Source organism: Sylvia atricapilla, chromosome 8 (genome assembly GCF_009819655.1).
Source record: "Sylvia atricapilla isolate bSylAtr1 chromosome 8, bSylAtr1.pri, whole genome shotgun sequence".
In the NCBI taxonomy this organism is placed as follows: Eukaryota; Metazoa; Chordata; class Aves; order Passeriformes; family Sylviidae; genus Sylvia; species Sylvia atricapilla.
Window position 1 is genome coordinate 7765850 of NC_089147.1, and position 26844 is coordinate 7792693.

Sequence of the window (26844 nt, forward strand, 5' to 3'; positions counted from 1 at the left end):
ACTATAAAACCGGGGTGGAAAATGCATTTAATTTTATACACATCAGGGTGGTATAAATAAAACAGAAAATAAAATGGGAAAAAAACCCTACAGTACAATTCAACAAGAAATACATTTTCTTAGGAAAAACAAAACAAAAAATATCTTTCACAAATAATAGATTTACATAATTTCCACTTCTGAATCTCAGAGTTATTTAACTTACACGTGGTTGGCACTGAACAGCAGTGGAGCTGTTCATCTGTTTAGAAGTGCTACTATCTCTTCTTTTATTCATAAATACAGAGGAGACAATCCTTCTGTTCAACATGAAGGATTGATTTATACATTTTTCATTTCTTTGAATCACCATTTGTCACCTTCAACTTTACCTTTCCTCACAAAAAACCCCTTTTTTACCAAGTAGAGAAAACATTTAAAAAATAATAAATATAAGGAAAATGAATTAATAAAGAGAAGCAAAGTATCAGCAATGGAAAAAAAAAAACTTTGTAGATTTGTTTTGTGAAACTCTTGCTGCTATCCCAAATGTGACATTTTACAATCAGCCTCCCAAGAGCAGGGGAAACAAAAGTAAACCATATGTTCCAGATTCTCACCAAACCAAGGGAATATCCCCTCTTCAACCTAAGGAACTAGGTGTTATCATGTATTAAAATATTTATCTGAATCGGGGCCCAAATCTGTGATTAAATCGAGGTTCTACGTAAGAGAGGATAAAATGACCTAAAGGAGAACAAGATTAGATTTTGTAGCAGCTGTTAGAAAGTAATTGCTGCCCTTATCTCCTTACGGATCTTGTAAGAACTCATTTCCACAACAATTTTTTTTTAAGTCTTCTTTATGAAATCTGATTTATTAAATCTCTTTCAGCCTGACTGTTGCTTTACCCTTTAATTCTTATCACTTCTTTGTGAGCAGCCGAAAGTGTTTTCCAGGACAATGAGCCCTTTTTGACACATTCCATATGTTGGTTTGCCAGTCTTGCTGCTCTCACTTTGGCCTCCTGCTGTAATCTAGTATCCCTAAATTTATCTTTGCTCTGTGCAACACTGAGAAAAAAAGTGTTGTGACAGATCAAGTTTTCAAATGTGAATTTAAGTTTGCTTTGATTCTAAATCAGACTCCTGACAGTATTTAAAACAGCTTTCCTAGGACTTCTAGTACTTTGTTCTTTTCTTGAATTGCTGAAAAACTCCTTTTTTGTAATACAAAAATAATAGATAGAGATGGAGAAGTAAATCTTTAAGTCAATCCTTCTGAAGTGATAATCTAAGCTACTCAGGCTCCATTGCTGAAGTTTAGCACATCATCAGGTTCTTGGATTGATTTATGGCCTTGTAATCAAGCTCCCCAGCCCCTTTATCTAGTCACCTGATAAATACCACTTATTTTTCAATACATCCACAAAAAAAAAAGCTCAAAGCATGCAAAGGTTGTGCAGCTTAATTTATATTTTATACTTTCTTGTGGTGGTTATTCAGTATAGAAGAAGAAAAGAATAAGAAAGCATTTCTAATATTAAGACATTATTATCTTTCAGCTGGTGAGTACAGATAGAATTGGTGCTATGTTATTTCTTCTTGCCTTTATCGGTTATCATTCCCTGAAAATACCTTACATGTCATGGAGAAATTACTTTTTGTATCACATGTTGTGAGTTTATCTTTAAGAGGTAAAATACTACATATACTTTTCAGTTACGTTTATTGTAAGTTACTGCCTTTTCTAGTTTTCATTATTTCATGTCATTCACATGATAATGCAGGCCAAGAATGAAGGCAAAGGAAAAAGGATGTTTATGTAGACACATGTGCTTATATATGTTCTGCCTGCAGAATTCATTATCCCAGGTAGTCCATCTCCTGACTTTTAAATAGGAGTGAAATATTCCTCCTAAACAGACAAAGCTGCAACAAGGAAGATTATCAGTCCAGGGAATCACAATAGATTTCAGTGACCAAATAAAGGATAGGTCTTCAACCACATTTCTGAAGCAGTATAATTTTCCAGCCTTTTATTTTTCCTTATGTCAATTGTTGAAGTGCAACTCAGATACCTACAGCTTTCTAAACAACTCTAAAATGTTGCATGCAGTCCTCTTATCTACCCAACATTCCAAGAATGCAATCAATATTTCATTTCAGTCATCCACTGCAGGAGGGGCACAGAAAGCTTCTCTAGCACTGCCTTTCCTTGGGGAAGCATGAGAGCATGGGCTCTCCTGCAACAAGGGCACAGGTAGGGTTGGGATGGAAAAAAGATCCAATGTGTAAGAAAAGCTGCTTGACTGCCAGATGTCTGCACATGCAGCTGCAGCAGAATGCAAGTTTGTTGGCAGGCCCCTCAGGATGGTGATTCCTTAAGCACAATTTAGCACTGTGTAATTGAGGTGCACAGTCTACGTAATTATCAGAAACTTCACGGAAAAAGAAATAAGGACTAATGTATTTCTCACTCCCATGTCTTAATACCAAAATACATTTCTTAGTTCTACCTGTGCATAGCTTTAAGCTTTTGTGTGCATTCTTCTAATACTTTTGGCTGCTACTGAAGGAATTTAGAACTAGTAACTGACAACAATGTGAAACAAAGCGTCTTAACTTTGAAATATAACTATTCCAGCTGAATTTTCATCTATATGTAAAGGTATGCAATTGACTGAAACAGGAAACAGAAAATGAAAATGGCAGTAGGAAGATGCATATTTCATCTATTAGAGACCATAAGAGGAAAAGAAAAGCAATCTTTCCATCACCAGGAGATTTCTATCAAATAGTGTCTTTAGTACCCACCTCACCTAGCCTTTCCTTATTGCTCCATAAAAAAATCTCTTCTTCCCTTTCTCAGTAAATAAAATATATGAATATCACAAGCTGAAGTTGATGGATACATCTATCAGTGGGTTTTCATTCACAATGTAGCTTCATTTCCTTCAGTTATTTGTAAGGTTTTGAAAATAGATTTTAAAATAAAGACAGGGCGTGGTATTTTGAGCAAGCTGAGAACTGAGTAATTCATATCAAGCAAGATAAAGAGGCACTATTCCAATTTCAAACTTCACTTTGTGTTGATAGTTCAGAGGTTCAGAGAGAGCTCTGAGCTTTCACACTGGTGTTTTCTTTTCCCATTGCTACCTCTACACTTGCACTTCCTTAATGACAAATTGATTAAACCAGATGTCTATTTCAACTTTAACAACTCTTGTACCAATTACTAATTACCATACTAATGGCCTATCAGATGTGAATTATAAGCCCAGATCTATGCTGCACAATGGGTATTATTTTAACTGAGAGTTAAGAACTGAGAATAATGAAGGGATTTTCAGCAGCTTTGAAAACATCACAGAATTTTAGATCTACTCAGAAGAATTTGAGATTCAAAAAACTCGGGTTTTTTAATTCACTATTTGAAAAGAATTAAATGTTTGAATCACTACATACATTGAACTTGTACACTGATAATAAGGAAAACACAGGTATTTTGGATAGATCTACCTTAGAAAAATTGCCTTCCCTTCAAATAAAAACTATGTCCTCCACAATGTGCCGAGTTGGACAGCACAAGCCTTAACAGCAGACAGTCCCTTCAGTCTTTGCTCAGTCCTCACCAAAACTATGTCATCATTTGGCTTCAATAAGCGGCAACAGCAACACAACCATTTTAAACTCCCTCAACACTCACTGTAGTATTGCAAACCTGGTTTTCAACAGAAAACAACTCTACAAAAGCCAATACTTTCAGTTAACTGTCAATAAAATCAGTATCACCTTCAAATGATTCAACCTGATTTTTTTTTAAATGCCAAACCTAATACAGATTATATTGAAAAACTGTTTTCATTGTAAGATCTCCTTAAACACTTTCTCCACCTGGCTGAAAAATGAAAGCCTGGAGTGCAAGAGGACTGTGCTCTATCAGTTCAATTCAGGAAAGAAATACAGTGTTGCTTAAATTCCAAATTACCTCCCATTCCATATATATTTTGAATTTTCCACAGTGTGAAATAGTAAGGGAAATAGTTATTTTAACAGGCAATATCTTAATGCTTTATTTTATTTGTACAGTGTCCTGATAATTCAAAAGAAAACTCTTCTGAAGTAATTCCTACATATACTTCGCACTGGATTCAATTACAAAGCTATTTTATAGCTCTCCAAAAAATCTATTTTAATAAACTTCAGCCTACATTCAATCAAGTATCTCAGAAAATGATGGATATTAATAAAATTCAAATACATTAAGTATAGATCAGGTCAAATAATCACTCATTTCTATCTAAAAGGATTTTTCCTTAAATTAAAACAGAAAAAATTATTTTCAGTCATTTAAAAGGCATAAGTGCTAATAAGTCCTATTCATCATTTACTAAGAATTGATGCTTTATGCCTCACTAATTGGTGTCATTTCAGGAAGATAAAGCTTTGTTTAAAAAAAAAGGCAAAAAAAAGCAAATCAACAAAAATGGCAAAGGTGAGTTTTGGGGGACAGCCAATACTATTTAATAAGCTCACCATAGAATCTCAGAAAAGGTCAGAATTTACATGAACATGCAAAAAATACTATTTTCAGAAACAGCTGGGGTTCCTTTCAAATAATCTCAATTTTACAGATCACTTCCAAATGAGAAGAAACCACATTTTCTGTCTCAAAACTCCATATATCTGTGACCCACGACAATTTTTACTTGTTTTTCTCCCAAGTGGAGTTTCCATTACTGAGTATTTAAAGACTAGCAGCACATAATGAAATACCAATTTTGTGTATTGAAATCAATGTCTGTAACTAAATCATAATTCTCTTTACAATATAACTCCATTCTATCTAAGCTTCAGCCAGCCAAACCTCATTTGTTCTAAAAATCAGTTAAGGAAAACTAACCAATTCTCCTTTCTCTCTAACAGAATACTGTAGAAAAATCTTACTAGATAGTCAATACAGTGGTACCATGAACGATTCAGGGAAAGAATTTCATGAGGGTTTTTTTTACTAGAATATATTTAAGTGCCTCTACCAGAGAAGGCTGAGCATCTATTTTGTCCTTGGTGGAAACCACAGGATTAAAGGGAAGCTCTACAAGGAAGTTCAGAAACAATTAATAAATCTCCAGATGTAGCAATCCAATAGCCTATCAGTATAGATTGATTGATCTTACCCTAAACTGAAAACTAATAAAAAGAACCTATTTGTTGATTAAACAACTGAAAACTGATGGCTTTATACAGCAAAAACTTTTTTTTTTTTTAAGTGAAAGGTTTTGATGAAGGGCACAGCAATGCTGCTGTAAGTCCTTTTCACTTATTTCCCTTCTCTCCTTTCCAGAGAATTAACAAACTGCCTCTATGATGCTGAAGTGACCAGCATGGATGGGGGCATGTCAGAAACCCTCTGGCTTTCCTCCTCAGCTCTTTTCCAGCACAAAGGACCAAAAATGACACATAACATTTTGACAAGCCATTTTTAAAGATGATCTGTATCTCCTATACAGATGTATATATCCTATACAGTAGCCAAGATCCCCTAAGAAACATCAACAATTAAAACCACTCTGAGACCATTGTTTTCTCAAATATTTACATATTCTAAAACTGACCAGTGTTTCTGTCTCATGAAGGCAAAAATAACAAAATATGTCAAATTCTTTGTTCTAGATACCAAGTCCATAAAAACCGTACTAGCAACATTTGTTTTCTGGAAGATGATCACCTTGAAAAAGCTTTGTATTCCATAAAGTTTTGTAGGACTGTTTACTCTCAATTTTTTTTTTAATCTCCTTAAATATTTGCCTTCCACAAAGGAAGAAGCGCTTTCCTCCCTTCTACTCCATAGTTAATTGTCCAAAGCTGACTGCAGTAGCAGTAGCAGTAATAGTGGTGTAGAGGTAGTGGGTTGTTACTCTAACACAGCATAGATTGAATTTAATCAGTTACAACAGAGCAGTATATAGTAGATTTTTTACAAAGAACTCACTGAAATATCTGGTTTTGTCAGTGACAATTCAGATGAAGGTTTTTTTCTGGTGACAGCAGGATGAGTAGCCAGAAAAGTCATCAGTTATCTTCTTTTCCTTTTATAAAGTGAACAACTTATCTTTAACCAAAGCAGTAAGAAGGGTCAACCAACTTCATACTCGCCTGGAAATCTGTGTTATTTCTCCCCCCTGCCTGTAGAGTAATTCACAGATCCTATCCTACACACGGCCATTTCTGATTTGTGAGATTAATTATGGCTCCCGTGAACAATGACAGTTTATAATCCAACCCCAGGAACATGAAAGAACAAGATTGTGTTAATGGTTAGCAAAGGTAATGACCATGATAATCAAGCTGCATGTATTTATGTTTTGTGGAGACCCCAGCATTGCATCTGGACAGAAAGAACAGACTGTAGTGCTGGGGATCCATGCAGATGAGAAAAGACAAATGGCTGGTTAGAGCCATATCCTGAAAAGAAGTTTGTCTCCACCGTCAGCAGCCTCCTGCAAGTGTTTTCTGGAATCTGAGCACTCTATTGCCTGTCTTACAAGAAATTCTCCAGTCTCCTTTTGCATTTTCTCAAAGCAGCAATGCCAGGAGATGGTGTAACTGCAAACACCTCTCCCACTGGGCTGGTACTTTACAAGAGGAGTTGTTCATACTAAGTTCTGGCTTATGTGACTTATGTCATTCAGCATCCCCAACTCTTAACTGAGTTCCAGTCCTGGCCACAGAGAAGCATTCCCAGGCACCTCCAGTGCAAACCCTGACAGTGCAATGCAGCAGAGCAACAGCTTGAACTGGGGTTAAAAAAGACAACATCAAACTGTAAGTCCCTGCAACCTATTCTGACCCTGTATGAGACTAAGACAAAGTATGGGCTATGCACATATGTGCAATTCTGCTTTAAAGCTAGCCCTAGGCAAGATGTAAAGCCAGCCCAATCCACCAAAGCCTTTTGACCTCCTTTCTATAAACAAACACAGAAACTAAAGCTACAACTTTGCTGGGTAAGAAAAAATCAGACTTAACAATAAAGCAATTTTATGGCAGTCATAACTCCCTTGCTCTCTTCCTCCCAGTAACTCTTCCATGAGGCACAGTCTGCTTCTCTTTTTCCTGTATGAGTAAACATCAGCATCACTCTCACTCCTAATTTCATCTCAGTCCATAGTCAGTACCTTACTAATTAAAGGCAGAATAAGTGTCTTCATCCTATATTAAGCTTTAAAACTTTATAAGTATTTCAGACATACAGAACATGCAAACTTATCTATTCTTTTCAGCTGTGCTGTTCTATTTTAATAAAAATAGCACATAGAAATATTACTTTAACTGTATGTCCCTAGCCAACTGATACTTGGCACCAAAAATTACTAGCATTTTATATAAAGAGGCTTGCCTAAAACAAATGCATCCTGAGCACTGGAATTCAAAACAGGTCACACTGGCATGGGATCTGTGAAAGGCTTAGGCAGCCTGTCCTGTTCCACTGCTTCATTGATATAACCTGCACTGGGCAAAACAGATTATTCAAATGCCAGTTACTGAATGGCATGGCCATGGTACTGGAGGAACAATTTTTAAGAACATGAGATTCACTTCTTTTGAAAGAAAATCCAGCACCACATATTTTTCAAATAGGAAACCAAAAAGATATTCATTAAATCTCTATCTAGCATGTCTAAAAATGTAAACCAATGGGGCACAAGAGGCAAGGACACTGCTTGCATCTCGTCTTTAGCCAGGAGAGTTTGAACAATTGTAAAAAGTACCTGTTTTGCTCTGCACTGGGCATTTTTGGAGGTAGCCTGAAGAGGAAGTAATGACTATAAAAAACCTTAGAAAACACAACTGAAGCCCAGTGGTGAGAGGATTCTCCCCTGTTGAAACTGCCAAACCAAGAGACATATTAATATCTGTGCATACAGTCAGTTGTGGCATAGCCCAACTTAGAAGCCAAAGCAAAATTACTTTATTCTCATGAAAGATAAACTCATGCCCAAACTGCTCCCCATTTTCCAGACAATTAGTACTAAACTCAGAAAGATAAAAGGCATATTTCATAGGTACAGAACACAATTAACTCCCACAGTACAATGCTCTCAGCTTCTCCCTCAGCCACTACCTCATCCTCACTTCTGCTCTGAGAGCACTGTCTCCTAGGAAAGATACATGACATTCCAACTCTGGTTCTTCATTTCTGCAAAACTGGACAACTTCCTGAATAAAATGTCATGTTTGGAAGTAGCAATGCTTACAAAAAGTGTAGCTTCACTTCCTGAGAGCCTGCAACTCTGAAAGATCCCAGAGTGCCTCATGAACTTTACATATAATATACTGAATATACCAAAGCAGACAAAGGGAGCCTACTGCAGAACAAAAATATCAACAGAAAGGGCAAGAGTGACATACAATACTGCCAAAACCCCGTATTTTCCTTTTCTTCAAATTTTAGATCTCAAATGTTTCAAGTGCCTTCTGAGGGTTTGAGCCATTAGAGTGCATTTGGGTCATGTTCTGAAGCTTTAATATTGGACATATTGCTTAAATGAAAGCTGCAATTTAAGAAAAAAATGATTGATGCAAGCAACATGGATTAAAAGAAAAAATATCTGAAATCCTTGAAACATCTGACAATAATTACTACGTGTAGAGCAGTAAATGAGTACATTTAAAACATAAATGTACTCATAAACGTTGAAGTAGGAGTTTTATTTTATTGTTCTCCTTAGAAACCTAATGATCCAGCTCTTTGAGAAGCAGCTGAGGCCATGAACCTGTCCTTACAGAGGCAAGCTGAAGTTTTCAGACAGTTAAATAGGGAGAGAGGCAGTTGCTAAACCCACCAACAGCTACCTGACAGATTTTGCTGTAATTCTCCTCCAGACATCAGAGGTAATGGGGTAACATGCATTAGCATGTCAAAGTTTTCTCTTAAACTGAAAACTTAAGGACTGGACTCAGCATGAACAGGTCGAAAACACCTCCTATCAAATACAATCAAATATGTAAAACTAATAGCGGAATATGATCAAATGACAGAAATAGAGAAAAAGTGTTGAAATGAAGGAAAAAAAACAACCAAAATGCTGGTCCTGTAGTAATTTAAACCACTAAATATCATACTTTTTAACTTTAGAAAACCACAAACCACCATGGTAACCAGTATTAAATGGATTATACCCTTAATCACCCAATCAGAAAAAGACAGTTTCTCAATAGAATAAGGGGGGCTTTATTAAATTTCTAGCGACAAGAATTCCTTTTTGTCTACTTGGTTTTAGGATTTGTGTGTGTCTCTGATAAAGGAAGCTCAAATCAAGTGAATGTATTATACGACTGCTGCCAATTCTTCCCCTACTGGAAAGCAGCAAGAGAAACTCTATGTGGAAATAATTGGGAGAAGATTTACTCTGCTATCTGCAAATAAAGCTGCAGTGATATCAATAGAATGGCGAATTTAACTCATAACCCAGTTTATTTTTACCTGCCTTTCCATCTGGTAAGACGAATTGTACCATTCTGTGGAGGGAAATTATACAGAAGAGTATGGATGGATACTTTAAAATCTTATTCTTATGTACAGCAGACTATCAATAAGTGCTTATTTTTTATGCACAGAACCTTACATTATTAAACAGCTATTTAAAGCTTACATACAGGAAAGATTTTTACCAAATAAATACCGTGTATTTTTATAAATAAAATAGCATATCTTCCACTTTTACAAAAGAAATATGTCTAAGAAATTAATGTTGTGGACTTTTATTAGAACTAAAATGAGCAATACATTTTACAATCTTGAATTTATCCTTCTTACAACTATATAAAATATACTATGAAATGTGAGCCTTAAATTCATACTTTTCCCCCAGTATTTTCCTTCCAGCTAGTAGTTTTTCATTACAGAGGTCTGGAATCCCAATTTTAGCCCAGTTCTCACATGGTGATGACAAAAGCTATGGAGACATCACCAAGTGAAGGCTTCCACTTGCAAGAGCCCAAACGTACTGAAACTTCTCCAAAAATTATTTAATTACTCACTTGATTCCATCATTTTCATATTTTTCTTCCTTGCATCCAGCAAAATTTCTCTCATTCAATATCAAAATTTGAATTTTGAAACATCCCTTTAGCATATTCTGCACATTCCCACAAGCCTATTCCCTGAAAAGTTCCGTGTGTATAATCCTGCACACAGATACACCAAAACATGGAATTTTGAAAACCTCTATTGACAGAATTTGATGAGAAAATAAAATCAGCAGCTAGTAAACCAAATGTTAGAGAAAATTAGATTTTAAAAATGCCTTGAAGCAATAGTTTTCCTCTAAAAATATGGTTTAAGTCATCATGATTTTCCTGTTATTACCAATAGGATGTTTCATTTTCAAACAATTAAGGGGAAACACAAATATCTAAGTATTTTTTATTTTTATCTGTTTTTAATGTTTACAGTTTAGTTACTTAGACTAATCAAACCATTCCAATAATTTAGTGATTATGAGATTACTGAGGGTTTTTACCAACTGAAACTACCAACTCAACAGAAACAAAAATATTAACATTCGAAAAATACATGAGCATTAAAGAAACATTGTAAAACAGAACGCAAATGTGTGCTTCAAGCTGCTTTACAACACTAATTTTGATTTCAAATGGCATTGTGCTTCATGCCATCCCACAGCACAATTAAGAAATGAATACAACTGAGAGATGGCTGTACTAAAAAATACTTAAATAAAAAATAAAATAAGTAAGATATTCCATAAAACCACAGAGTTGATAAGGCAGGGAGGGGAAAAAATAAAAAGAAAAAGTGTTGTAAACTGTCCCTGATTTCATAAAACCTCTGCCCACAAGGCATGGTGTGTACATAGAGCCCTGCAGCTGTGGCTTCTTAATCAATAGCATTCTTGACAGAAATATAAATCTAACTTTCTCACTGAACAGCCAGAGTTTGGGATTTTTATTGAAATCCTTATTTTAGCAAAGCACAAGGTTGTAGCTTTTCTGCTGAGATTGCTCAACAGCCTAAATAGTCAGTAGCAAAAAAACCCCAAAACATTCATCCAGAGCAATGGGAAACACTATTCCCACTTGGAATCAAGTTTCAGATGACTTATATAAAATATAATAAAGTAATAAATACAAGGAAAGGATTGAGCTGATTTAAATTTCTCCTTATCTTCTAGACAATGACTGCATATATATCTTATGATACATTCAAGAGGGGTTGTGAGAGTACAAATGATTTTTAAAAAGGAAATAGTCTTCTATTTTTTAAGCATAATACAAAATAAATCAAGTTCATATTCTCCATATAAAGTTTAGAATGAGTATGGAACTGCATTCAGTGACTCATTAGTGACTCCTAAATTTTTTTTTTTTAATTTTATTTATCTCCTAATGTTCTAAGGGAAATAGTTTAAAAACATTTGATTGAAACTTCCATAAATGAATGGATCACTCTCTCAAACCAATCATCAGAGTAAAATGGCAAATTCTAAACGTATCACTTGATTATGTCCTCCAACTCAAAATCTGTGATTATTTGCTTGAGTGCCTATGAACCCAACAGATGTGAATCTCACAATCTGAAATGTGATCATATTAAAAAAAAAAAAAAAAAAAAAAAAAAAAAAAAAAAAAAAAAAAAACTGAAAATGGCTGCAGACTTTATTTAATCCACAAAACTGACACCAACACTAAAAATATCAAATGTTGTAACACCACAGCTTGCCTTGGACAAGCATTTGGTTTGTATATGAATCTAGAAGGAAAATGTAGTACATGTGCCCTAAAAGGAATTTTCTGTCTGAAACCATAATTTTAAGTTTACCCTTGAAAAATCAAAATTCGAATTTCTGTTTCATCTGCGTTGTGGAATTGCTGTAACTTCTGACCAGGGAAGTCCACCAGTAGGAAAACCTTTTCTCTTCTAGTTCAGCAAGTGGGATAAAAGAACCTTTTAGGATAGAAAAACTCAGGAAAGCAGACTGCTACAGCTGAGCACCACAACCAATCATCTGAGACAAAAATTCCAAGTCAGAGTGGAAAAAACAGCGATGAAACAAACACAGGACAAAGGACAACAACAACCATGGAGATGCATGAAAGACAGGCTGGGGTGAAGGCTTGTAAAGAGTGCCTTATATGGAGGGTAATCAGGAAAGCCTTGGCATTTTCAGCACTGAAACTGTTTTCTGTGGTTCAAGTGTTACAAAGAACAGAGGAGAAATTGTTGGGTTTTTTTCTTCCTGTATTTTGTATAGTTAGAATGGCATCAATACAAGTCCGTAGCTGGTAATCAGATCACTCATTAACACCTAGAACTGATTAATTGCACAGGCACAAAAAGAGAGGGGAAAAAGCTTTCTCAGTGAAGACTTAATTCAGAGCTTAAAGATATTATCATTCCAGCCTTTGTCATGATAAAATTTCATCACTTAGTCCTAATCTTGATTTCCCATCTCATCCTGAGAGCCTTCAATTAGCTGGACACAAAGTCCCAGAGGTGGCAGGGGAACAGCAGAGCTGCCAGCGCAGCTCTTTCTCACGGATATACACAGATCAGAATACTGCATCAGAAATGTTTGTTTCTTTACAATTTATCAAGCAAAGAGTTAAGGGTAGGATCCAAGCCAGTTCACTGAGTGTGTCAAAGACAAATTCAGAAATCTGGTGTGGCAGAAGTTCCTGGCACCTCTCCCTGCTGGGGAGGAGTCAGCTGGGTTCATGTGCCTTTTCCCCAGTTCCAAGCAACACTGCTAAGGTTGTTGCCAGATACTATTGAAATAATTATAACTGCAAAACGAATAAGGTTCCTATTAAATAATGCAGTGTACCTGATAGAACAGACTGAAAGAAACATCTTTAAATACAAGGCTATTCACAACCAAGTTCAATGTGTTATTTCTCCTACTTGATAAGTTACCCCCCCCCAAGTACCCCAAGTACTTGGTTGTTGTTAGTACTTCACTTTTTATGAAGGTGCAAACTCTTCCTCTAAACACAAGAAGCTATACCAGTGCAAAAAAAAAGAGTATTTCCATGATAGGGCTACACATTCCTATGGTCTCTACTTTATGATTTGGGATAATGTTGAAAACACCTTGGTAAGATTCCAAAACCATAAAATTGAATCACTGTAGATTCCCATCGAATTAACTGACAAATGTAATGAATGTAATTACTAGCTCACAATTTTTTTCCTTACACTAATATTTTAAAAACTTAAGAAAAGGAGGACAAATAGAGGCAATTCTCCAGTTTGTTCTTGGAAAAAAATGCATTTTTTAAAAGGCCTTAGTGTCTTCAAAACATTTCCTATATTTGTGATGTAATTCTTTAACAAAAGTCTAAGTAATAGTGAAATTTCCTGAGAAATGTAGGGAACACTATATCCACCACGAAAACATTAGCAGGTCAATCACAAAACCCAGTACCAAACCAAGGATGTGAAATGGGAAAAAAAGTGATTATCCACTAATCCAGGATTGCAATAACTTCAGGTTACATTTAACTGTACTCACAGTTGACACTGGTCTCCTTTGATTCCCTTCGTGGTGCAGAAACATTTCCCTGTTTGCATGTGACAGATATTTGCATGTCCACTGCATGTGCAAGCTGTAAAATCAAAAAGGAACAGTGAGATTTCCTCACTCACACTTTACTTGATAACTAAATGAATGTTCACAGATTTTAATGCTTCATCCCAAATGAATTTCCTACAAGCTGTATTGAAATATAGATCTATTACTACTTCAATTATTATGGTTTTCAGAAAAATCCACTAGTATATCACTTACTTTATTTTCTGCAGAGTTAAAAACTATTTGTTTGCCATTAGAGCCTCTCCTCCACAACTTAAATAACAGCAGTTTGAGAAAAGCCATTAAAACCTACTATTTCAATGTGTAATACAGAAAAATACTCATAATTCATCTTCGCTAGACAGGGTGAAATCCTGACCAATGAAAAAAGCAAGAACAAAATCCATTTCATTTGAAATTTCTAATTAAAGTATTATTGGGGATGTTTGGTGAAAGATTTAATATAATTGGAATTCTTGCTTTTGATGAAAGCCAACAAAAAGAAATCACTGAAACCATTTGAACAAAGGCAGAGTAAATACTACAGGTATAGTCCATAAGAATAATTTTCTAAAAGCAGGAAACAGGCAACTTTCAAAGCTCCTGAAATCTGAACTGGAGGAGAATCACAGGAAAATCATCACTCCACTCCACTCTAAGGCCAAGGTAATTCTCTCCACATTGGTCTGCTCACTGCCACTCTTGCTGCCTGATAGATTCCCACCTCAAAAACATCTTCTTATTCCCAGATCTCGAGCTCTCTTCTGCCTTTTCCTTTCCATGTTTATTTGAATTACTGTCTTGTTTAGGCATCCATTTTTTATTCCTAACCAACTGTACAAAACTTACTATTCTCTCCCTGGTAAAAGTGTCAATACATCTCCACATCCATGGAATGACTCCCTGCTAATGTTTACACCACACTCAAAGTCTTTTTTTTAATCCAAAGTAACTTTGAACCTACCATGATGTTCATATTATGCTTTCACTGAAGTTTTAATTTTGACTAAGATAAAGGATTTAATATATGAGGTCCTGCTTGGGAACAGATATGGTACCAAGTGGTGACCTGTATAAGATAAAAGTTTATTCTCCACTTTATAATCTCATATTGAATTCCTATCACGAACTGAGTTTTAAACTTCCCTTATACTGATAAGGAATAACACACAATAAATCCTTCTTTGACAGTGTCCCATCCCATGCACACTCTCACCTCTCTGCCACAGCCTAAGACAAATAGAGAAAAAGGTACTAGACAATGTAAAAACCTAATTAAATGTAAGATATCATTGAAATAATAAGTCCATTTCGGGACTTCAATGGTTTGTTCAGTCTTCAGAGCTCATTAAATCGCCAGCTGAACTGAAGAATTAATTCATACTATGGAGGTGCCAGGCATTCAATCTTTCTGCAAGAAACACCAGAAATTTCTGTGCAGCACAGAGTGATGTGTGATGTTTTCTCTGATTCATAACACAACACTTCTGAAAAATACCTACAGTTACTACAAAATCCTACATTTTGTAATTCCGCTGTCCTCTTGATTTTTTTGTTTTCCTAGATGAGATTTAGAAAGTGTAAATGCAAAGGTGTTGTCTTTTTCCATGGCATTATCCAGGAACAATGAGATTAACAGGAACTTGGTGAATGAGAGTAATAAATGTTCATTGGAGTGCTGCCACTATATCATCAGTCATGTTTTTCCAAATCATTCATGTTTTCCACTCTACATTTATGGAATCATTATTTAGGCACTTTAAACTGGAAAAGTCTCTTTGTAAAAGCTAATTTTAATTGTGTAAATCTTTGCAATGCTTTCAGTGAAAAATGCAGGAATATATATTTTAGCAGCTTATTCTGCTTTTAGTTAAGTGCTCTTAACAGTGATGCTCCATTACAAGACAGTACAAAAGTTATAAAGGAGCTAAAAGGGTGAATTCTGAAGCACATTCCAAAAGCTGTCAGTGTTTTGACAAATATAAAAGCTATTGCCAACTAACCTTAATTGATTGCTCCCACAATTACTGCTCACTTAATAGGAAGTAGATCACAAATGTGAAAGTGGAAAACATAAATGATTATACAGTAGCAGCACTTCAATGAACATTTATTACTCTCATTCACCAAGTTCCTATTAGTCTCACTGTTCCTGGATAATACCATGGAAAAAGACAACATCTTTGCATTTACACTTTCTAAATCTCATCTAGAAAAAAAAATCTGTGTCACAGCAACAAAAGCATATTTTAACATGATTTTTCTATGCAGTTAATTATCTCAGGCTTGCAAGTGTGTGATGAAAGATGGATTTCTACCAATCTGTGGATCTCTATGTGAGGGGTAACCCCCAAAAAATTCATTTAAGCCATCACTGCTGTTACTGAAGCAAATGTGAGTGTATGTGACCAAAGAAATGCAATAGCAGAAGCAGGACAATATTGTAGGACATTTGGAAGAAGACTGACATTCTTCCATCAACCCAATATTTCCATACTCCTCTATACATATTTTCTTTACTGTTTTCTATTTGTTTCTCTCTGCTTAACCACTCTCAGAGAATGGTTTCTCTTGGGATAATATTGTAGTCAACAGTTAAAAAAGTAGGATCTTTCCCAGTCTAATGCTACTAGAAATAGACCAAGCCTTGGAATCTGTTTTAAAATTGTATTTTGTACCAATCACTGTCAGCTGGCAGGAACCAGGAAAAGAGATTAGATTTTTATTTTCCATACTATTTTTGAGGCAAACACTACAGTTCACTCACTGAAAGAGTGGTCAAGAACTGGAAGAGGCTGCCCAGGGAAGTGATAAATTCAGTGTTCCCGGAGGGATTCAAAAGATGTGTGGAAGTGGCACCTGGGAATGGGGGTCAGTGATGGGGTAATGGTTGGACTGGGTGAGCTTAGATGTTTTTCCCAAACTAAATGTCCATGATTCTGTGTAATCTGTGCTGCACCTTTGGACAGTGAGTTCAGCCCAACTTCTCCCCATACTACTTTGTGCATTCATCCTCAACTTGGGTTTATATGATGCACATCTGCTTTTGTTTAAACAGTTATTTTAAATACTTACTTATACCATGCTTCTTACCAATAAATAAATATTTTAAATAAATAATCCACGGCTCACAATAAAAACCTACTTAGAAGATAGAATTTAAACTTTTGTTAATTTTTACATATTTACTGAAATCATGACATTAGAACTTTATGAACAGTAAGAAAAAAATCATCCTTGCAGTATCTACTCTATTTTTAGGGAAATAGCAGCTCAAAATACTCTTTTGTACAACATGCAGATTCCAAGTGGAACAGAAAGATTATACGAAAGCAGTACAATCCAGAAGAGCAAATCCATGCTGCAAAATCACAACTCTATAGAATTTATTAAATAATAAATCCACAGTATGATTGATTCCAAGCTGCCAGCTCAGCATATAAATGTTCTTGCTGATGCTGACAACAAAAGAATACCCATCACTATTTCCACGCAGTGTGCATTTTAAACAATTGAATTTAAAAACACTTATTGGTTAGTCCCCATCTCCAACACACAGCTGCAGGAGCATTTTTCTCTCAAATGGAGCTCACTACAGATGGTGATTTAAGTAAATATGTTTGCTTACATGAAAGGTTGCTAAACCACAGCTGCACATGGATAATTACTGTAAGACACCTTATAGCAATTATCTGCATCTATCTATCTGCTGATGCTTTTTAAAAGGAAAGCTATGACAATGCCATTAAATACTGAGGTGTGCTACTTTGTTAATTTTGCTAACATTCAAGGCATAAGTTAAATCAGAAGGAAAGGAGATACAGCATTTCTTAGGCTAGGCTAAGTAAGAAATAGCAAGAATAAACTTCTATTAGATTCAACATTTAAATGTTCAGTTTCCCTGTAAATGTTCACCTATGTAATCCATTAGTCTACTCATATGACAGCTGCCCTACAGAGACTATTTTCTACATTAGCAATATTGCAAAACTGTCTAGTCACTTAATTCTCCAGAAATGTGTATTTTGTTAGGAACCCCAAAAACCTTTTCATATTCAACAATTGCTTCTATACACCCATTCAGCCTTGAGACAGGCAATGTAAAAGGAAAAAGACATGCCCAGTAATACTTTTGGAATATCATTAATTGAGTAGCATTAAAATTAACCTAAAGAACTTCTGTGAAGCAATGACCAATAAAAACAGGAGTACCAAAACAAAAACAAAAACAAAAAAAAGACAAATGTGCTATTAGAACATAATGCTATACATGCAGAAATGGAACTGTCATTTTACAGTGACATGATTATCTTCTAAAACAGATAAGTCTTAACAAAATAATTAACACATATATAACTAATTAACTAATTTTATGTTTTTATTTCCCTCTTTCTTGTTTTACCTTGCGATTTATCTTTCTTTGGTCTCAAATTATTTTTATAGCAGCCTAATAGCAGAGAAAAGAAAAAACATAGATGTACTAACACAGTGCTAAGGACTGTGAGATGGAGAGAAAAGGTAAACAGAATAGACAAATATTTTGGATTTCTCTCACTCAAATATGGAACTTAAAGTCACAGTGAAACACAAACAATTTCATTCAATCTTGAGCTAACACTACTGTGATCATTTGAACACTGGCAAGGCAATTAATTTTTCCTGAAAAGAAACAGTCAAGCAATCTGGAGATCACAGGTGTCATCTCCTTAGCTTTTGTGACTAAACACACATTCCAGAAGTGGGATATTTATCCTAATAAACCCAGAAACAACAAGGAGACTGATTATCTGTGACAGAAATCAAAATTTAGTTTGGTTGAACTTAAAGACAACCTTCATCAATTAAAGGCTTGTATTTGTTCTTTAGCCATTTTTGCTCTGGTAAAATAGTTCCACCATGTTTGTATTTCATTATTCCTTCTGTTCAAAGCATTCATCCTGAAAAGTGCACGGATTTCTTTTGCTCATTTGTAATAAATACCTCTCAAGAAATCACAGTAAAGCTGTCTTTATACATCAGCAACTAACAGGATAAAGACAGCTTGGAAAACCATAATTTTGTTTTATACAAGTAGGTAATGAAAATGCAACACAGAAGATTAACACTGAAGGACAAGATCTTTTTCCTTGTTAGGAACTGAGCAGAACCTTAAACAATTAATGAGAGTAATGCTGCACCTGAATCTCTCATGCCAATACTGAGCCACTGTACAGAATTTTTATTCCTTGTTGCTGGAATAATATGCATTTTCTACCAAAAAACATGCTGAACCAAAACATTGCCATGTGAACTCATGAAATACAGTAGCAGCAATTTTCATGTTAATCTGTTTTAAAAACAAACTTTCACACTAGCATTGAGTACAGAAAACTGAAAAATTCCAAGTGAAATTATTAATACTTATTTGGAGACAAGTTTAACATGTCATACTTATCAGTTTCCTTTTCATTCCTTCTGCTTATTTATTTCATTTCTAACATAATATTAACATTAGTTACCAAATCCTAAATAGCCTACAAATTTTAAACTGGAATAACCTGCAGATTTTAGGAGTTCACCTCAAAACTGAACACCATATCTAATGTATGGGACAGTTTTTACATATCCAAGCATTTAAAGAGACATTTCCCAAGATTCAAAGTATTATTCCCTAAACTACTCTTAGTTTTCTCAACTGTGAAGAGATTTCTCACATGAAAACACAAGAGAAAACTAGAATTACTTTAAAAAGAAGGCATTTCAGATCTCACAGACAAACTTTTACTAGCTTCAGTAAAAACTTAAACAGTGAGTTATGGTAGTTATTTTCAAAGCAAAAAACTAAAGTGCAGATTTTGGATGCCTTCATGGTCTAATGTCCATACTGAGATGTATTTAAGACTTTTTCAGGCAATAAAAGGCCTAGCACATATTATTATTATAATTATTGTTGCTGTTATGTCTTTTAAAAATTTCTTAAAAGAGCAGCTTCTCTACTATTTTGGAAATTTTGGTCAAAAACTTCCTTTCATCAAAAGGCTGTTATTTTTCCCCTCGTTCTCTCTAAAGAGAACATACTGTAAATTACAACAAAAAAAATAAAGAAAAAAGATTATTATAAGGCAATATGAAATGCAGAAATATTTAAAAGCATTTAAAAGTTATTCATAGCAGCCTTAAAGGTAAGAAAAAACTCCAATCTAAGGTGAAAAACATCTGAAGTCAACAACTGGTGATTGCAACTATTTGTGTGTATTTGGTCATTCAGAATAAAAGCCCAAAGAAAAGAAATTACTTACACAATTTATCAGGCAAAAAATGCCACGAAATTTAAAGAAGTCAGCAAATCATTTCCCTCCATTAGCCATTAGGAGGTACAAAATACAACTGATTTTTAATGTATTCCACTGCAAAGGAGGCACTTTTTCCCCTTAAATAACTAACATGGTCTGGCATTATAATGCATTTAGCACCCAGAAAATAAAGACAGAATCAACTGCAATCACACTGAAATGTGTTTTTTTGTGAGGATCTTCACATGATCAGTTGAGGAATGAGGTGCATGATGCCTCAAAACCTATTTTCTCACCAGCTGGAGGGGGTTCCTGAGCCCCATTAGGAAAGGGGTGATGGGTTTCACCCACACTCTGAGGGTCCAGCCTGGCAGAACGTGGCTGTAATAACGAGTGAGAGGCTGATTGTGGGTGCCTTGAGAAATAAAAACGGTTTTAATAAAGACAGAAAATAATACAAAATGCAAAACAACAAAGCTGAGCACAGCACAAACTCCTTGTTTGCTGCAGCACCTCGAGAAGCATGGAGTTCCTTTGATCTCTCTCTTTAGTACCTAAGAGCTTAGGTGGGCTTTTTGGCCCTTGGCCCAGTGAGTGAAACAACAGTCTTTGAGTGACATTTCCAGGGTCCAGTCTACACTTCCGGGCTGGTTCCGAGCCAGCTATAAAGAGAAGTTCACAGAACTTTCCAGCTAATTTCTTAACATGTCAAAAGGTAAAGTGAGACCCTGTTTGGGAGCACCTTCTAGAGGTATAAGGGATTGCATTACCACAGGGGTAACCATTTCAATCCAAAACACATATAGAAGGGGAGATGCAGAAATTAGAAACAAGCAAAATTCCTGCTCTTTCTGTTGCATTTGGGATGAGAGGACTGGCTTTAAGAAAGGCTTATTTGAGGATCAAGTAACAGTGATTTAAGAAAATGTCATCTTCAGCTTGCAGCTGCCTGCCCTCAGCGCCTCCTGAGCCAGGCACAGCATCCACGTGAGCTCTTGACATCTCCTTCAGTACAGGGTAAAATAGGTTTGTTTATCAAAGGCTGACAACATCAGTACATTTCTAGACAGCTGAGAGTTGCTAAATCATGCCCTGCCTACCTCCTCTAGGATCATCACTTGGAAACCAATGGATTTACACATTTCATTAGGAAGGTGAACACACTGATATAAAGCTCAGACACAAGAAATACATTTTATAAGTATTCCTTACCACATAAAATAAATTTATAGCATGTAAACCTGCAAAAAAACCTCACAAAAAGAAGAATGCAGAGCGACTCATTCGTTGTTGCCAGAAGCTGTGTTCCACAAGAGCATGCAGGGGGACTTGATCACCAACATCAGTGACAGCAAGAGAATTGCCCTTAATCATTGCAAGTAGATTAAATAAGCACAGAGATAAAAGAATATAATATAAATCAAACTGCTTTATCTCTTCAATATCTGTAAAAGCTATAAGTGGTGATTAATTAAAGGATGCCTGAATTCTAAGTTCTCAGGATAAGATGCTGAACAAGCACAAAATGCCTGCTACTTACACAGATTAAGATAGCACATGTTGTTCCTATTCTTTTTACTATTTCAGGTATTTTTGTTGCATAGTAGACCTCAGAAGTAGTTTAAATTAAGGTTTTCTCATTTTTCTTTTTAAAAAAATTGGAAGAAATTGGAAAAAAAAGTGGTGTCCCCACTCCACTTGACTAAATTAGAATCAACTTTGCTGGATGGAGAAGTTACACTCATGTAAAGCAGCCCAGTGTAACCATCAGGCTTAAGGAACAAAACTGTAGTTCATAAAATTGGTTACTGGTGATTTAACTACACAATTACACTGGGATAGTTCTGCCTCTTTCTTACGCAAGAAAAAAAACCACCTGTGGCTGTCCACAATTAACCATTCCAACAGCAATCCTAAGGTGATGCTTCATTTTGTTCCTAAAATCAGAGTAGTCTGCAATGAGCACACACATCCTGGTTTAGGAAGGAAAGTCAAATTTAGAGAATCAAGAGGTAGCTTAAAACAGTTGTACTTGACAGGAAGTCTATAAAAATCTTCCAAGTGCAGTCAAGGAAAGAACATCAAAAATGTGAACAGGCATCCTGTCAAAATCTTATGAAATACCATGGCCATGAACATAATCTCTCCCTGGGGGTTAATCATGTTACATTCAACAGTTTCTTCTTTTTCTTCTCCCATAAAATTATGAACATTTACATGTCTATTGATAATTGACAATGATACTTGCCTTGAATTGTAACTCCAGGTCCTTCACTCCTTCACTGAAGATTATTCTAAGTAGGTTATGGAGTACAAATGTATCTATAAAAGTTTTCCTAATTTTAGTTTGAGTTTTTGTTTGAACTTACAATTACTTGTGCTAGAAATCATACTTTATAATAAAGTTCTAATCTACCAAAAAAAAAAAAAAAAGAAAAGAAAATTATATGTGTACACAAGAATTAGCAGCAAATTGAGACGTTTGCTTAGCACATTTTGCTTGGCAGTCAAAAAAACCTGGAACAGTGATTTTTAAAGATGACTTTTTACAAGTTCCTCAACTAAGTTTTTCCTATGACAATCCACTTCTGATTTAGTAGCACAGGACTAATTTCAAATACATTTTGATTGAAGTGAGCCTAATTTAAATTTATACCTAAGCCCAAGCACAGGCTACACTCAGTGGTCAGACTATCTTGGACACTGTTCAATAAACAGCATTCATTATAGGAAGGAAAATAAAATTTCAAATCACCTTTGGGGAAAAAGGTCTCCTTAAGAGACTGTTTATTCTGACTACTCTAAGAATCTCTGCAAAAAGCAACATGAGGCTTTTCTTGAATAGCTTACTGTGCTAGAATCCCTTTTCTTTGTGTTTCATATGAACCAAGAAGCCCTTTTCCTTCTACTAAAACCGAATTCCGGCATTTTAGTTAACAATAAATGCTTGTATTCAATGATAAAGTATTTTATTTAAAAAACCCAAGGAATTTGTTTCATCTCTATTCAATACTGAAAGGTAAAAAATAAATTAAAGAAAACAAAACAAAACGCCACTACTAGTGCAAAATGGGATTTCTTGACATTTGTTAAAACCCTCGGACATTTTGTTTGTACAGCATAAACAAAATCGTGTTATCTGCGAGAATTTAGTGAGATTTTCTTTGTCTGAATAATCTTAAATTACAGCTTCTTATCACAGAGTTTTGCTGTGAACCTGTGACACACTGTGTCGTATAAATCAAGGTACAAGCAAACAGGGTTCTTTAATTTAGTTCCATATTCTAGTACCTGCAGACAGTACAGAGCACACCATACTTTCTTCCACTGATTTTCAACACTTTTATATATTTTTATATAAAATGTCTTTATTCACATAGGTTTCTGTAGTCTTGTGTCATAAGCATCCAATTGACTGAAAATCCTTTTTTCCTGTGACTAACCTCAAAGTGCCTGGACTTAAAGATATTTTTGATTTTTTAAATTCATTATCACTGTGAAAAGAGGGCTTCTAGAACACAGTATTTAACCTAATACAAAATTTCCTGTAAATTTTAGACAGCTAATGATGGAATGCCAAATGTGTGATCTTGCACCAGCGAAATCCACAAATACAATTCCCTACATGCTAGACATTAAAACAGCTAAGCAGAAAAACTATATAAAACCTCTGTATCCCAAGCTGCCATTTCATACCCAAGAAAGTCAAAACTCCCATTTGAACATTTATTTTACTTTAGGAAGGTGCAGAAGTAAATGCTTCTGCTGACATTTATACAGCTAATTGAGGATATTTATGCTTCCAACATTTCTGGTTTTTTCAGTAGCTGTCAGTTAAAAGCTTCTTGCCCTCATTCTTTGCCCTACCTTAAACAGGACTCATGGCCCTAGAACATAAGATTTCAGAAACTTTTCTGAAACAGAACTGTGTGTTGTAGAAGAAAAACAGTCAAAGTTGGCAGCTGTCTCTTGATGAAGTTTTAAATGCAAGATTTTCTCTCTCCTTTTTGGACTTCAAAAATCTATTTCTCAGGCCAACAGCACCTGCCTAACTTTGCCTCTGAAATAGCATCATACCTCAGTTCCTAAAGCTGCTGATCTCCAGGGGTTTTGAGATCAAATCTCATAGTACAATGGCAGCATAGTCAATATTTACTAAGTAACATTATTCTTAAAGAAGCAACTCCATTAAAAAGTTTAATGTCTTAAAAGAAGTCATAAAAATTTATATTCAGATGCTTCTCTACCTGCCCGATGCAATCCCAAACTACAGGCAATTTTAAAGCTACATAGCAACAGTGTTGAAGTAAAGAATTAAGACTGCTGCTTTCTGTTCACTCATTGCTCAAATAACTTTTGAAAACTTTGAAAAATGAGTCTAAATGTAAATTAGCAGGTACCTTTCTATCAACTACATACACAACAGTTCTAGGAAAAAAAAAAAAATAAAAATTGTTTTCCTTGTCATGTTATCAACTTTTTCCTTTAGGAAAGACAGGCTGCGTTCTGTAATGTGTGAAATTATGTAATCTGCTGTCCACAAAATTTCATATACAAATACTAGGTATCCATATATACATGTGCAACTATACTCTAAGAATATGGCTGGGGAGCAAACAAAGGCATCCTGTTTACATTCTCCTGGGCTCTATGGGCCAATTCTCCTGGGATCTACTTCCAATTGGCTTTCTTTAGCACATTTCTCCTATTTTTGCATAGATAACTTAACTCAAATTGATGCTTTTGTTGCTAAAAAAATCAGAATACTTAAAAGTATGTGCATTAGAGTGGGTTTTGGTGTAGGCAGCCCATCTAAGGAACTCCACTATTGTTTTCAGGTAGTCAAACTGGATTATTTTTTTAAATATCTAACACACCGATTGCCCTTTGTGCTTTACAGGAACAGAGCTCCTGAGGGTGCCTACGGCAGCTTTTAACAGTATTTTGTTTGGAGAAGGAAGGAAGGAAATTAAAATCAGTTCCTCCACAGAGGGTCATGGTGAAAACACATGATGAAGGTTGCCGCAGCCGAATAGGTAAAAATGATAGAAATAGTGCCAGAGAAAACAATTTGTAAAGTCACCCATCAAGCACCTTTAGAAGTTAGATAGAACCTGGAATCCAAGGAGACCACTGTCAATCTGCTGCCAGGATGAGTTTAACATCTTTCTCATGTCTCTCTTTCACAGACACTTGAAGTAATGGCTTGTGGCACCCTTGGCCTCTTCTCTCAAAACCCCACATCTCAGCTGTCAGTAGCTCAGCAGAATAATCACATTTTCTCAATAGAAAGATTTGAACACCACAGAAGATCATCCTTCAGATATAACTTCGGTGTCAACACATCACTAATAAGTTTTAGTTTTTATTCTCTTAACCAGCACAAATAATCACAAATATGTATCTATACAACTAATCTACTGCTGGGTTAAATTTCAGCAAAGTCCTCCACCTAAGGTACTTTAAAGTAACTTTGAGAACTTAGTCTTTCATTCATACCTGTCTGATTTACTTTTTTAATGTTCTGTAGTTACATGCCAGTTGGGTGGCTCATGTCTAGATGCCAAAGTTTATGTGGAATGCATTCAGTCTGCGGTATGTGTAGATGTATGCACATATGTGTAGAAATAGAGGTGATGCACACACAGAGTGTATATTTGCTAAAAATATACTGACTTTTGATAGTGGTTTGAAGATGTGGTCAAAAATCAGATGTTTCCAGTAAAAGATTAACTGCACCTTTCCAAACAGAATGATTACAAACCAAAAATGGGGGGAAGCTGCTGCCTTTGGTATTGCAAATGTCCAATATGTGATAACAGAGAAAGGAAAATATCTATCAAGACAACAGAAATGCTGCAGACATGCTTAAAAAACGTGACCCCAACAGCCTGTGTGGTTGGAAGCTTTTACAGGATGGTCATCAGTGTCTCAGGTGCCTTTAGAGAACAATCAGTGCACTTTAAGACACAATGTTCCTGCTGTGCTGGGACTCACAGTCTCCTCCTACTGCAAAAGCAACAATGGCAGCACAATTCTGGGAAAACTGAATGCTGCTTGGATTGTTATCCTGTTATTAAAGAAAATGACAATACAGCAAAATGCTTACGTTATCTTATTATTATTAAATGTATTATATATTCATTGCGTGTGTCATTAGTTACTGTAAAGAATTTTTTCCTGGCATCTCATAAATTGTAAGGATAATTTTTTAAAATACCATGCATAAAGAAAATGACAAGATGATAAGCAGCTAGAGCAATTTTTTTTTAACACTGACAACTAAGTAGATGATTAATAAGTTTGAAAATAATACTAAAAACCATCACTAAGATGAAACAAAATTGTTCCAAGCAATCTCCCATAGTGTTTTCCTTTCGTACTTACTTCATGTGCAGTCTGCGGCACACATAAACTCTATTTTTTTCTAGAATTTCTATTTAAAAATTGTGTATTTCCCAGACAGGGAAATACAGCACATAACAGAGCAAGACCCTGAAGAAAACAAAACACCAAGAGAAAGCACCAAGACAGCAAGCCAGGACCTGTTCACATCTACAGTCAAAGCTGCTTTATTTCCAAAATCCAGTAATATTCAATGATGAATTATCTAATATTGAATTTCAATGTTCATGCCTTCAAAATCATCCCTCAAATGGGACTTGAGAAAAATTTAGAAAAATAGCTAAGTTTTGAAAAAAACTTAGATATTCCAAAGTGATTTGGAATATCTGCCTCCAAGCTCTTCAGCACCTCAGACTGAAAGGCTTCCCTGGTGTCCCAGGAACAGACAAGGCTGAGCCGTGCTTCTCTCATCTGATCTTTACCACAACACAGAATGTGCCTTATTCTGTTCAAGACAGGGTTTGATTACTTACATATTTCTGGCACAGGCTGACAGCACTGAATTTAGCACTCCAACAACTGCCCATGGATTTGCTTGGCCTGGAAACCCAAACCTGTCTCTTCCCAGAGTACCCTATTCCCTCATGCTCC

General features: G+C 35.4%; 1 protein-coding gene across 3 annotated transcripts in view; it reads right to left on the reverse strand.

The window, feature by feature from the left end:
• The window catches only part of ATRNL1 (attractin like 1), a 430796-nt gene that overhangs the window by 283699 nt on the left and 120253 nt on the right, over positions 1–26844 (reverse strand). For all 3 annotated transcript variants that reach the window (XM_066323527.1, XM_066323528.1, XM_066323529.1), the window contains exon 20: positions 13517–13610. In XM_066323527.1, the coding sequence (XP_066179624.1) occupies positions 13517–13610 (94 nt within the window). The remainder of the gene's footprint in view (positions 1–13516; positions 13611–26844) is intronic.